Consider the following 14,527-nt stretch of genomic DNA (forward strand, 5'->3'; position numbering starts at 1 on the left):
AAATTTTGTCGGCGTGAAATGGTCAGATTTTGGCGAATGCACATGAAACTCGGGGGGGGGGGGAAAGATTGGGGTAGTAATGGATAAAGCTGCAATGCTCGCAATTATGCCTCATTTCCATTTCGATGTAGACGAGTTACAAGATGCCAAGACTAAACCTGCCAAATCGAAACATTGCAACAGGCCACCTCCAGTTAGGTGAATCGCAGTTAGCAATCAATCGCACGCCACATGAACGTCCATCAGAGCACCATTTCACGTCTCTGGGACAGGTACCTCGCATAACAACTGGAGCACAAGATCGCTACATCTGGGTTCTGCACTTGTGTCGCCGAACTGCCACAGCAACGAACACTGCTGGACACATACCTGGTTTTAGAAGGGTGTCTACATAAACCATTTGGAACTGACTTTGAGAAGCTGGTTTACAGGCTAGGAGACCGTATGTTGGCCCCGTCCTGCGACGTCAACATGTTCGCACAAATGTACAGGGGTGGAACTTGGGGAAACTGGTGGCGAGTATGGTTCAGCAATGAGTCGCGTTTCCTTCTACAGTGACGTGATGGACGATAACGTGTTTACAGATGCCATAATAAAAGTTTTGCCAACAACTGCGTTGCCCAAGTTGACAGATTCGGTGGAGGGAGTGTCATGATGTGGGGAGCCATCTCATACACTGGCAGAAGTGAACTTGTGTTCGTACAAGGCAACCTGACAGCTGTACACTACCGGGATGAATTTCTTCGCCGTCACATGCTTCCCATTTTGGATCGACAGAGAAAACTCTTTCAGCAGGACAATGCCAGGCCGCATACGGCACGTGTAACAATGGATTTCCTACAAAATGAGGACATTAATGTGCTGCCATGGCCATCAAGATCGCCAGATCTCAACCTCATTGAACATCTATGGGACGAATTGAACAGACGTGTACGCCAGCATGACCCAGAGCCTTAGACGCTTCCGCAACTGTCGCATGCACTGCAAGAAGAATGGGCTAGGATTCCACGTGCCCGGATTCAGAGACTCATTCAGTCTATGCCAAGGAGATGTCACACAGTGATTAGTTTAAACAATATTTATTGCCGTCAAAATGCGGTTTGGGATTGGCCAACAGGCAAGAGCCTATATTAAGGCCTCTCCCTACATTTATAAATACAAGTTTGATACATCAAGATGACAGAAATAGTATAATAATTTAAATAAATTCAAATTAGCTAAGATGGGAAGAATGGAAGAGAGAGAGAAGAAAGGAAAAATAAAAATAGATAGTTGATATGATATTATTTAGTCACAGTTGGGAAGGGAGAAGGAGGAATAATGATTGCTGCTGCTGGTGGCCACACAAAGTACTGATTTCAGCGCCCTCGTGCGACGCCGTTTGGTGACGAAAATGCCTCCACTGCCGTCAGTCCATAGCAAGAACATTGTCACATACTCATGTCAAATTTGACTGATACGATTATAAATAACGAAATTATGCCACTTTGTATTAAAGAGATAATTCCATTATTATTTCGCCTATGCGTTTCTTTTTTTGACAGAGTATATGTCTGATCTTCATGTAAAGAAGAAGATGTCATCTTCTAAATTCTTCAAAACAAACAATGCAAACAGCATATCAACGTTTACTTCCGTGTTAATGTTTCACTGCTTTTGGTCTTAAACCATTCCGATGTAAACTTTAGTAGACCGTTTTTCGCAGCCGTTTTTCTTATACGAAATATGTACGTTAGTTGCTAGAGATTCACAGCTCCTACGAAGCTACTCACGACTCTCATGACAACTGTCGATCATGCCCCCTCAATTTGTATATAGCTTCGATACCGTCCAATTCGGCAAGGGACAGTACTCTTCGCGCACATGCGCAGTGGGAATGTGAAAGAGGTCTATTGTTTGTCATTTTGTCATGAATTAATAGATTATGACAGTCACAAATTTAGTACAAAATCGCTTTGCTATGCTACATGATTTTATACAATTTGTGACTGTTAAGCATTGATAAATTCACCAACAAAATTACAAAACAATAGTTATAGATAATTTTTACTGTCCTGTGTATGTTACTTTTTTTTATATTTCTGCTTTTTAATGTAGATTGCGAGCACCATTCTGTATGTGAGTTCTGTCTTGTACCTGACTTGGCGAGAAAACATCTGTACTGTTCTTCATTGCGAATACTTCAAAGGTATTCGCTATTACACCATCAACATTATCAACAAGACTGTTGACAACCCGTACGTATTTCTCCCTTTGTTGAACTGTAATATGTTTAAAAAGTTTTATTATTTTCCTACCGTTCCATCCAGATAGAACTATGGGTTTTGTGTTCAACTGTCTGTCCCATTTATAGTTTTTCAGACCTGCTTCACAATGCCTCAAGATATTGAGCTGAAATGTTATGTATAGCTTTATTGTGTAGAGTTACAGATCAAGTTTGACGTTAATTGAGAATTTACCCATGTTTGACAGAGTTATGGCCCTTGAGATGTGAAAATTTGTTGTGCCCAGTAGTGGACATGTATTCCTTTAGCAGTACTCTCAGAATGTTTGTTAGGGATACTAACTTTATATTTTAAATGTTTTGGTTTACTTTCATGAAGTTATAGGGTTAATTGAGTGATCAGTTTATAAGCATTTTGTCTTTGCTTAAAGTTTCATAAACTAAACAGAACATTATTAGATGTCAAGACATGTTACAATACATTTGAGGGTAAACCCTTGATTAAAAATAGCTACAATAGAAATATCAAAAAAGTTTTTTTGACAGCTGTTTGTACTGGTGGGTGAATGGGGGTCAAACCCCTCCCCTGCTCGAGGACATATATGTATATATATGTTTTTTCAATATATTTTCTGAGGGAGCAATACTCGAACCCCCACCCATTAGCTTAGCTTGCCACATTTTATCTTAGTTATATTAATTAGTATACAGCATGTTTTTATTTTCAGAGACCAGCGAGTGACACAGGATGTCGACAAACTATGTCTGTCTTTCAGCTATGTGTTTGCTCCAGTCATCATATCTCCATTTACAATAGCATACTACTTGTACAAGGCAGCCATCAGGTATACAGGCTGAACATTAAGCTTGAAATCATTCTCTCTCTCTCTCTCTCTCTCTCTCTCTCTCTCTCTCTCTCTCTCTCTCTCTCTCTCTCTCTCTCTCTCTCTCTCTCTGTTTCTCTCGTTCTGTGTCTCTCTTTCTGACGCCATATAATCGTAAATAAAATGTGTTGAGTGTGTCGTTAAATAAAACATTTCTTTCTCTCTCCCACCCCTCTCTTTCCTCCTTTCTCCCACTTACCTACTGTCTCTCAGTCTCTGTATGTCTGTCTGTCTGTGTGTGGTCTGCCTCTTTCTCACTCACTCACTCTCTCTCTCTCAGTGTCTCTCTTTCTGACGTCATATAACCGTAAATAAAATGTGTTGAGTGTGTTGTTAAAACATTTCCTTCTCTCTTTCTCTCTGTCTCTCTCCCAGACACCCAATAGCCAATGTATTTTTTCGTGCTGGGGTGTCATTAAACATTCATTCATTCTCTCCCTCCCACTATCTTTCTCCCACCCCTCTCTTTCCCTCCTTTCTCCCACTTACCTACTGTCTCTCAGTCTCTGTATGTCTGTCTGTCTGTCTGTGTGTGTGTCTGCCTCTTTCTCACTCTCCCCCTCTCTCTCTCTCTCTCTCTCTCTCTCTCTCTCTCTCTCTCTCTCTCTCTCTCTCTCTATGTCTCTGTCTCTGTCTCTATCTCTCTATCTCTCTCTCAAATAACTAATATTAATAATTACTTGCATTAAAAAAAAAAATTTTAAATAATATATTTTGTAAAATATATTTACACTGCTGTGTGTTAATATATGATACTGTAATACTATAATTAAAAAAATAATAATAATACACATATATATACATTTTTCCATTAGTAGCAAGAGATCTTTTATATATGCACACATTTTTACTGATATTTTCTAAATGGGCATTCTTGCACCCTCTGTGTGATGGTGCTTATAAAAGATCACTTGCTACTAATGGAAACATGTAGCAAGTTTCTGTTCTGAGATTATACATCAAAATTACCAAATGTTTTGCATCCAGGATTGCAGAAAGTACTCGCCTGCTCGCCATATGCGAGTAAAAATTCTGACAGATGAGTTACAAAATGTAACTACCAGTCCGACAGTCTATCTGTCTTTTGATTTCATTTGCCACTTACCAAATATTCTTAATATTGTTTTTTTCAGTATATCTATATATATCTTATGAAATGAAGACACTGTATGTTATAATATTGTTAATAATATATTATTCTGTAGACTGGCAGACTTGTAGCAATTCTGACGGGCTAGTTATTTTAGTTGGTTCTGGTCCGACGGGCTAGTGAAATATTTTCCATTTCCGCACCCTGACATCCAATAGCAATGTTTAATAAATCAATATGCTCTAGTGGTGTCATTAAGCAAAACAAACTTTAACTCTTGTACCATCCCTGAATCACCTGATTTTCCCCCTGAAATCACTTCTGCCTGTTTCGTTAGTCTAGCTTGAACTGCGATTTTGTTCTATCAGTACAGGGTACATTGGTCCAGTCAGTGTGGTAGTGTTCTTTATCGTCGTCACCATTATCAACAAGTTTCTCATGTCGCCCGTTGTCAAGCTGGTGTACAAACAAGAATTACAAGAAGGAGAATTCAGGTAAAGCTGTAGTAATATAATAGAGGACAGATGGAATGACATATCAATAGAGCATTATACTTTGTTAATATATTATATACTCATAGAGATACTGCATGTAGATAAATTACAGCCTAAACTCTTTTTATATTATATACTCATAGAGATACTGCATGTAGACAAATTACAGCCTGAACTCTCAGTATATTATATACTCGTAGAGATACTGCATGTAGACAAATTACAGCCTAAACTCTCAGCATATTATATACTCATGGGGATACTGCATGCAGACAAATTACAGCCTAAACTCTCAATATATTATATACTCATAGGGATGGGATGTACCTCAGTGGTAGAGTGCTCACCGAGATCGAACCCTTGTAAACTGGTTATTTTCCCATGCCTTCCAGTGTCCTATGACTGGTAGCCTACATCAAAGAGCATCATATGTATTGTTCTGTTCATAAGAAAGTGCATATAAAAAATTCTTAGAAATACATGTAGTCTATATGGCAGCAGTGGGTTTCTTCTCTCTCGACCATGTATTGAAATAACCACATTTTATACAACAAATAGTCATAATTTAAAAATGTGTTTGCAGGTATGGCGGAGCAGGGGATGGGAAGAGAGCCTCCCCCTCCCCCCCCCTCTCTCCCTCTCTCTCCCCCCTCCCCCTCCCCCCCCGCTCCACCATACCTGCCAACACATTTTTAAACTATGGCTATTTGTTGTATAAAATATGGTTATTCAACACACACACACCACCCCCCCCCTCCAATAATTCTGAATCAAAAATATTATTGGTAGTAAATCTTAAGGCAGAGGTGAATTTTACTTGTAGAATTTAGGAAAATGTTAAGGGGGGGGGGGCATACCCAAGAAACACCTAGAAACTTTGCTTTGTGCCCTCAATCTCAGTCAGACCCCTCCCCCCCCCCCCCACACACACACACCCACACACACCCCAATGTTGACTTGCTTCTGCTGTGCCTGGTTGGTGTCATTAAACAAACATTCCTTCTTTTTTCATACTCGGCATCATATTCAGTCATAACTTTCAGAATTATTATGTTCTTATTGTACTAGGTACAAACATATGCAGATGCGAGTGAATGCCGAGTCGGCAGCATTTTACCGATCTGGCCGAATGGAAAAAGTGAAGACGAATGTCAAGTTAAAGACTCTCATCACGATACAGCACAAGTTGATACGGCAGCAGTATGCTTTGAACTGTTAGTGAATGTACACAGTAGTATTGCTGTTACATGCTATACACCTGTTGTTTGATTTATCAGGATTTCATTGGCAAATTAAACAACTGCTAATTTTGAGTCAAACTGGCTAAAACATTTAATCTTTAGCTAATAAAATGTTCCTTAAATTAACCACATTTTAATAATTTGTTCCAGTGTGAGCCCTGTTTATTTGTTGATTTATGATGGAAAAAATATTAATTTTGTTTTCAAAATTTATTATTGACATCACACCAGTTGAGTGTGTAACTGGCCTCGGTGGCATCGTGGTTTAACCATTGGACAATAAAACAGGGTTCGCAGCTCGGTACCAGCTCCCACCCAGAGCGAGTTTTAATGACTCAGTGGATAGATGTACACCCTCTTCTCTTTCACTAACTACTAACAACTAACAACTAACCCACTGTCCTGGACAAACAGCCGAGATAGTTGAGGTGTGTGCCCAGGACACTGTGCTTGAACCTTAATTGGATATAAGCACAAAAATAAGTTGAAATGAAATGAGGGTGTAGGTGTGTTGGTATAATAAAAGCATCAGTAGGTGTGTTGGTGTAATATTTGTGTAATCTAGTACTCTGTAAAATTAATGTTCTGTAATATCTCCAACAAGATTGCTTACTTCTAGCACACATTGGAATGCCATTACAGATACAGGTTTAAATAAAATGGGATTCCGCTAACAAAACAGTCGTTTGTTGAACATCTTCAGAGGCGGATCTAAGGGGGGGCACAGGGGCCCTGGCCTCCCAAATTTTGCAATAGTTATAATTTTATTATATATTAATTTTCATTTTTTTATGATCCCCCTTCAAACCTCCCCCAAAGTTCCCTTGGCATTCCACCTCATGTCACTGGGGTCCCCTAAATGGATTGTCTGGACCCGCCGCTATTTGTTTAGTACACAGATATTTTATTGAATGGATTACGAAAGTCTATAATACGAATGAATAGAAATAGATATGTAATACTAATTCTTATTCTTGCCTTGTTGAGTGGTGGGATGTTCATGTTTACATTTTATATAGAGATATGATTTTAGATATGCAAATGTGTTTGTTTTGGGTTTTTTTACTAGTACGTATCTTTGACAAGTTTGCTTTGTTTGTCATTCTGTTCAGGTTCGATCAAGTCCGCTGACTACCTTGGCAGCATCCTCAGCTATATAGCACTGGCTGTTCCCATCTTCCTCGGTCTTTATAACAGTCTAACTGCAGTCGAACTCTCAGCTTTAATCAGCAAGGTATACTATATTACGAATGTACATAGTCTAAGGTAAAGTTGGAGGTGGAGTGATTTCTGCAAGAAAAATAAAAATCTGGGCACAGTAATATATGTATATGATTTTCTTCACTTAGACAAAAAGAACATTTTGAATCTTAAAAAGAACACTTTTGACAGGTTTCAGGTGCTTCTTGTGTGTTTGTGTGTGTGTGGGGGGGGGGGGGGGGGGGGGGGGCAGGGTGAAAATGGCACCTGCCCCTTGTCCATTATTACATATGGTCCTGCAGGGCTTCTAGAATATGGTAGCCCCACTCCCATGGCTAGTGATATTCAAAGTTGGACTGTTAAATAACTAATACTGCCATGCCCAACGGCTAGTGAATTTGTTTGGTCAAATGTTGCAGTTAAGTCTTATTTTGTAAATATAAATATCCTGCCCACACCCAACCCCTCAGTGTTGGTGTTTTTAAGCTCTATCTCCCCCTTTATGTGACATATCTGATTATTACTATTATTTTGTAAAATTATATTAACTTAAAGTACAGCAGGGCTAGTGAATTTTTAATCGTGGCTTGTACATTTTTAAAATCACTGATCCCATGGCTAGTGGAATTTATAAAAATTATAGAAGCCCTGCTACATGTGAGAATTATTAAACTATTGTTGTTGTTTTAGAATGCCTTTGTAACTATCTACCTGATTAGCTCCTTCACCAAACTGATTGATCTCTCCGCAAAAGTCACAGACATGGCAGGTAACGCACACAGGTATGTCTGATTGAAACTTATACCTTCGGGCTTACAATATTCGGTTATGTACATCCAGTGTTTTCTTCATTGTCCCAGCATCTAAAGAAGCTCAAGATACTGACTTGATGTTACCATTAAACGTGAACCAGAATTGTTGTCACTTTGATAATACAGTGTACGTTTTAGATTTTTGTTTTTGAAACAAATTAGCCAGGACTGCTTCTGTATAATTTTAAATAAAGCGAAGTCCCTCTAAACCTGACACCATCGGACTAAGTAAAAAGTCCAGTTTTAAGATGTATACTGTTTCTAGACAGGCTCTGTTCTGTACTGATATTTAAAAAGGGATCATGAGAAAGTCCAGTTTTGAAGAGGAAGGAAGGAGATGTTTTATTTAACGACGCACTCAACAATTTTATTTATGGCATCAGATATTGTGAGGAAACCCACTGTCGCCACTTCATGGGCTACTCTTTTCGATGAGCAGCAAGGGATCTTTTATATGCACCATCCCACAGACAGGATAGTACATACCACAGCCTTTGTTACACCAGTTGTGGAGCACTGACTGGAACGAGAAATAGCTTAATGGGCCCACTGACTGATCGATCTCAAACTGACCACACATCAAGCAAACGCTTTACCACTGGGCTGTGCCCCGCCCCCATTTTGAAAAGGGTCCGGTTTAGAGGGGTTTTACTGATAGTAAATTACTGTATTACTTTTGCGACAGCCTTTGTCAAGATGTTTTGGGGTTTTTGCTCCATAAAACATATTGGTCTGATCACAATGTCATAATTGTTTAATATTGGATCCAAAGGATCATGTTAAATATCGTACAGAGTTGGATCTAAAGTAACATGTTAAATATTGTAGAGTTGGAGCTAAAGTAACATGTTAAATATTGTACAGAGTTGGATCTAAAGTAACATGTTAAATACAGTGGAACCTTGTTAGTCTGGAATCCTCACTTTACGGACGTTTTTTTTGCAAAACGAAACGATCACTCAGTAAAGTTATTCATTAATCCAGATATTCAGCTTCCGGAACCAGACGGTCATAATTCTGAACCAGATGTTAAAAGTAAAGGCAAATTGCTTCGTTTGACCAGTCGCCGCTGATTGAACATAAAGGTAATCCGCCAATTAACGCTCAAGGAATCGAGAGAGATAAAATGGCTGCACGGGGTTTCACACCGCAGTTTATTTAACCATTCACCTGTGTTTATTTAGTGTTAGTCGGATAGAGCACAAGTGTTCACAAGTGTTTGATGTTTTTTTAAATATAATTTCTTTGATCTATGACCAGACTGGCTGTTTTATTTTATGAAAAAAAAAGAAGAGTATTTTATTTTTAAAAGTGGGTAACTCTTGATCATACCCTACGGTACCCCATGACCTCGTTTTGTAACTACCCTCCTAACTTACCTGTATGATTTATTACTGAATACTGTTCATAATTGTTTTGGTGTCCAACTCAAGAGTATTGCCAGTCACCCAAAATAAAGACAAAGGAAATGTCTTTATATGTTATTGCTATCAAAACACTGGCTCGCGACTCTTTCACAAGTGGAACAATGCTCATTCAGTTTCATGCCGGTTTTGAGAGAGTTGTATTTCTGTGCTAGGGGCGGAGGGATGTATCATGTCGGCGCTAGTATTATATCAGTAGATATAGCAGAAATGAATTATAATTTCGCTATTTTATATGTTTAAAATATAATCTGTAAACGTAAAAACTTTAAACTAATAATGATTGTATATAAGTGAGAAACAATATGCATTCCTCAACAACGTACCCACTTCGTGGAAATGAACTCAACCACATGGCCTAGATTTACAACATTAACCGGTACGACTAATAAAATTTAAAACTTGTTGTCGCTAGTAATCAAACATTTAGTATCAACAATGTAACATGTCTTAAACAGTATTTCATTTTATTTAATCGCATTTTCTAAGTTTAAAACAAGCACCTGGCAGTACACTACTGAATAGTAGACTGGCCTCACGGACATGCAAATAGCGCCTTATTCACACCACGAGACGGATCAACAGAACAAAACTGGTTGAAGAAATGTCTGGTTCTAAAAATCAAATGTGTGGTTTTTATTTTGTTTGTGAATCAAGGGAGGTTACTCATCACGTACATTTCAGTAATCCGGAAATTCGTTAATCCGGACGTTTTTTTTAATAACCATACTGTCCGGACTAACGAGGTTCCACTGTATTGTACAGTTCAATCTAAAGCAACATGTTAAATATTGTACAGAGTTGGAGCTAAAGTAACATGTTAAATATTGTAGAGTTGGATCTAAAGTAACATGTTAAATATTGTACAGAGTTGAATCTAAAATAACATGTTAAATATTGTAGAGTTGGATCTAAAGGAACATGTTAAATATTGTACAGAGTTGGATCTAAAATAACATGTTACATATTGTAGAGTTGGAGCTAAAATAACGTTAAATATTGTAGAGTTGGATCTAACGTAACATGTATATTGTATAGAGTTGGACAGCTGCTGGAAATTCTGAGTTCGCTGCAGGACGAGTCAGGAGAAGATCACAAAGACAGCTCCCGGTAAGACTGACACATGTTCTTTGATAATTAGCCGAGACGACCACTCCCGGTAGGACAGACACTTGTACTTGGATAATTAGCCGAGACGACCACTCCCGGTAAGACAGACACATGTTCTTTGATAATTAGCCGAGACAACCACTCCTGGTAAGACCGACACTTGTACTTTGATAATTAGCTGAGACCACCACTCCTGGTAAGACCGACACTTGTACTTTGATAATTAGCCGAGACGACCACTGCCAGTAAGACCAACACTTGTACTTTGATAATTAGCCGAGACGACCACTCCCGGTAAGACCAACACTTGTACTTTGATAATTAGCCGAGTCGACCACTCCCGGTAAGACCGACACTTGTACTTTGATAATTACCCGAGACCACCACTCCTGGTAAGACAGACACATGTACTTTGATAATTAGCCGAGATGACCACTCCCGGTAAGACCGACACTTGTACTTTGATAATCATCCGAGTTGACAAAATTCACAAGTCTTATCATTTGGCAATTGCCTTACGTAGGGGAGATTTGGGTAATTGCGGACATCAGCAAAATGCAGACAATCACTACCATACTGCCGCTACATTACATTTTCTTACATCATATCCACTTCATTTTATCATCTGCAAATTGCTAGTGAGACCACAGATAGTTATTAAAAATCCATATTGCTTGTTTTTAGTGTGCTATAAGCAAGTAACAAATACAGTGGAAGCCAAGAGTGTCCACAATTACCCGAATCTTCTTAAGTTGAAACCCTGATTTTACAACATTTTGTCACATGTAATAAAATATAAACGCATTTTTGTAAAACAACACTAAAAATCCTAAAGTCAAAGCCATGGGCATCAAGTCAAATTTGAGAAATAAAACCCTGAAAATGTTTTGATGTTTTGCTTTTTTGTTGTAGCACTATTACGTCAGAACTGACGTCTGTTAGCAGTGAGCAGGAGGAGGCAGACGACGATATGTACGAGATGATGCAGACGGCTCTCACTGTCAACAACATCACATATGGGCCGCCAAACTCTTCAGAAATCTTGTGTAGAAGTAAGATCATTAACTACAATCAAAACAGGGTGAGACGTAGCCCAGTGGTAAAGCGTCGCCTGATGCGCGTCGGTCCAGGATTGATCTCTGTCAATGGGCCCATTGGGCTATTTCTTATTCCAGCCAGTGCACCATGACTGGTATGTCAAAGGCTGTGGTATGTGGGATGGTGTATATAAAAGATCTTTTATTACTAATGGAAAAACATAGTGGGTTTCCTGTCTATGACTGTGTCAAAATGTGCTCTAGTGGTGTCATTAAACAAAACAGAATAATAATAATAATAATTACAACCAAAACAGGGCTGGGATATAGCTCAGTGGGTAGAGTGAGCCACTGAAATCTTCAAAACTCTTCTGTCCGTCCATCCCACTTATAGTTTTCCGGATGTTGTTTTTTTCACAATGCCTTGAGATATTGATCTGAATTTTAGATATAGCTTTATGATATATCATTACAGATTAGGTTTGACGTTCATGATAATGTTTCCAGTTTTGACAGAGTTATGGTTATTGAACTTAGGAGATATGGACATTTATTTTTTAGGACTTTTTCCCCCAATGCCTCAAGTTATTGAGCTGAAATTTTGTGTATGGCTTTAAAATGTACTATTACAGATCAAGTTCGATTTTTTGTGACAGAGTTATGGCCCTTGAATTTAGGGAGGAAACATTTGTTTTCCAAACATTGTTTTTGCAGTACCTCAGGATATTGAGCTGAAATTTTGTGTATAGCTTTATCATATTCGGTTACAAATTAATTTTTACTTTCATGACAATTATCAATTTTTCACCAAGTTATTGCGATTGATCTTGGGAGATATGAACATTTTTTTTCCAGACTTTATTTTCAGTGCCTGAAGATACTTAGCTGAAATTTTTGTGTGTAGCCATTGTTCTCGCTGCTCCATTTAAGCGGGGCACCCCACCCCGCAATTCCATTTTGCCGCCCTCCTTTCACGTTCCCCGCCCTCCTTTATTTTGAGCGCCCCTCTTTATTTTCTAGCACCTATCTCCGCTATTTCCAAATGCACTTTTTTCCACACAAAAAACAATGATCAGTCTGCACATTGGACATCAAAGGAAACAAGCCGCGTTGTGTACGAAAAAGCAATTGACGAAACATTTACGACAGTTACCGTAATGTAATTTAACAGTATTTTTAACAGCCTCTATTTTGTTCAATATTTGTATCCATTTGTATGTTTGATAGACACAATAAAAGTTATATTTTATGTAAGCAATGAAAACCTTTAATTTTTTACGGATTCGGCAATTTCCAATTGAAAAAAACCCTCTTATTTGATGCCAAATTTGTCACGTGATCAGAACGGTCATTCTGTCTTTTGTTTCCACTAACTGTCGTTTGATATTTTGTCCTCAGTTGCAGATATAATTGGTTGAAACTGATGATTTTTACTTTCTGTTATTCTGTTTATTCAGCAGTTCTTTATAAAATATTGTAAACTTTTAATTTTGAGGGGATATGAACGCTTATAAAAACAACGGAAGTGGTAGTGTTTATCATTAAAATCATTTATCTTGAGTGCCAAATAATATATACACCACCTTTACGAAAACTAAACTTTTTATCAGCTGGCGATAATATTTTATCACAGCGATCGATTCATTCGATGAAGATGGAAATAACAAAAATGTATCTGACATTAGGAAATCACTTTACAAACAGCTTTATTGTTTTTCGTATATCTTGAAATCTTTATTAAAAATAATAGTATTAAAATTTTGATCGGTCCAGCAAAACCGGAACTGCCCGTGAATGTCAGACTGATATCATCTTCGGTTCAATTAAAAGACGAGTTTTTTTTATAAACCCCTTGCACTTTTTTGTAGGCAAAATAAGAAGTATGTCTTTTCTCAAAGTCTACCAACACACAACAATATGATAACCAAACTACTTCTCTCCCCCCCCCCCCCCCCCCCCCTTTTTTTTTTTTTTTTTTGAAGTGTGTGGTGCCGACCGGCCGCCCTCCTTTAATTTTCACCCAGCGAGAACACTGGTAGCTTTATCAAGTACCATTACAGATTGTTTGACTTTCATGGTGAGTTACCCTATTTTCACAGAGTTATAGCCCTTGAATTTAGGAAATACAGAAATTTGTTGTGCCAGGTAGGTATTGTTATATTGCTAAATGGTCTTTTCATTGTCTGGCTGTGCATTTGTTTCTTTTTACCGGCCTCGGTGGCGTCGTGGCAGGCCATCGGTCTACAGGCTGGTAGGTACTGGGTTCGGATCCCAGTCGAGGCATGGGATTTTTAATCGAGATACCGACTCCAAACCCTGAGTGAGTGCTCCGCAAGGCTCAATGGGTAGGTGTAAACCACTTGCACCGACCAGTGATCCATAACTGGTTCAACAAAGGCCATGGTTTGTGCTATCCTGCCTGTGGGAAGCGCAAATAAAAGATCCCTTGCTGCCTGTCGTAAAAAGAGTAGCCTATGTGGCGACAGCGGGTTTCCTCTAAAAACAGTGTCAGAATGACCATATGTTTGACGTCCAATAGCCGATGATAAGATAAAAAATCAATGTGTTCTAGCGGCGTCGTTAAATAAAACAAACTTTACTTTTTTGGTTCTTTTTATAAATAGCTACATTTATAGGTAGTTAGTGTTATGTTTTTGAGTAAATTGATTCCTTCCAAATATTTACTCCTTTTAGATTTTCACTTTTTTACTTTAAGAAGTGAATTTGCTATATATTTTCTGTTTTCTTCCTCTTAAGAATTATGTATATCAGTATAAAATATATATACCAGGGGCTTAATTCACAAAGGTCTCTTAGGCTCTGCTAGACCACAAAGCATCCTCTTTGCAAGTCTTTTAGCATTGCACTGCGAGATCGCAAAGTTGCGAGAGTTTAGTGAATTAGGCCCCAGATTATAGAGTAAGCTAGTAAGACCACTGGTAAACAAACACAGGGTAGACATTTTTATTATTTTTGTTATTAAGTACTGTTTAATACACAATATTAGTGCA

The 14,527-nt window shown here is 38.3% G+C and overlaps 1 protein-coding gene across 1 annotated transcript in view; it reads left to right on the top strand.

Annotated features, from left to right (window-relative positions):
- LOC121371253 (lysosomal cobalamin transporter ABCD4-like) overlaps window positions 1–14,527 on the top strand; it is a 60,015-nt gene that overhangs the window by 30,280 nt on the left and 15,208 nt on the right. Inside the window, exons 4-11 of the mRNA XM_041497001.1 lie at window positions 2,098–2,237; window positions 2,953–3,069; window positions 4,567–4,692; window positions 5,761–5,906; window positions 7,046–7,167; window positions 7,824–7,915; window positions 10,408–10,479; window positions 11,392–11,531. Of these exons, the coding sequence (XP_041352935.1) occupies window positions 2,098–2,237; window positions 2,953–3,069; window positions 4,567–4,692; window positions 5,761–5,906; window positions 7,046–7,167; window positions 7,824–7,915; window positions 10,408–10,479; window positions 11,392–11,531 (955 nt within the window). The remainder of the gene's footprint in view (window positions 1–2,097; window positions 2,238–2,952; window positions 3,070–4,566; window positions 4,693–5,760; window positions 5,907–7,045; window positions 7,168–7,823; window positions 7,916–10,407; window positions 10,480–11,391; window positions 11,532–14,527) is intronic.

This window comes from Gigantopelta aegis, chromosome 4, assembly GCF_016097555.1.
Source record: "Gigantopelta aegis isolate Gae_Host chromosome 4, Gae_host_genome, whole genome shotgun sequence".
Taxonomy (NCBI): Eukaryota; Metazoa; Mollusca; class Gastropoda; order Neomphalida; family Peltospiridae; genus Gigantopelta; species Gigantopelta aegis.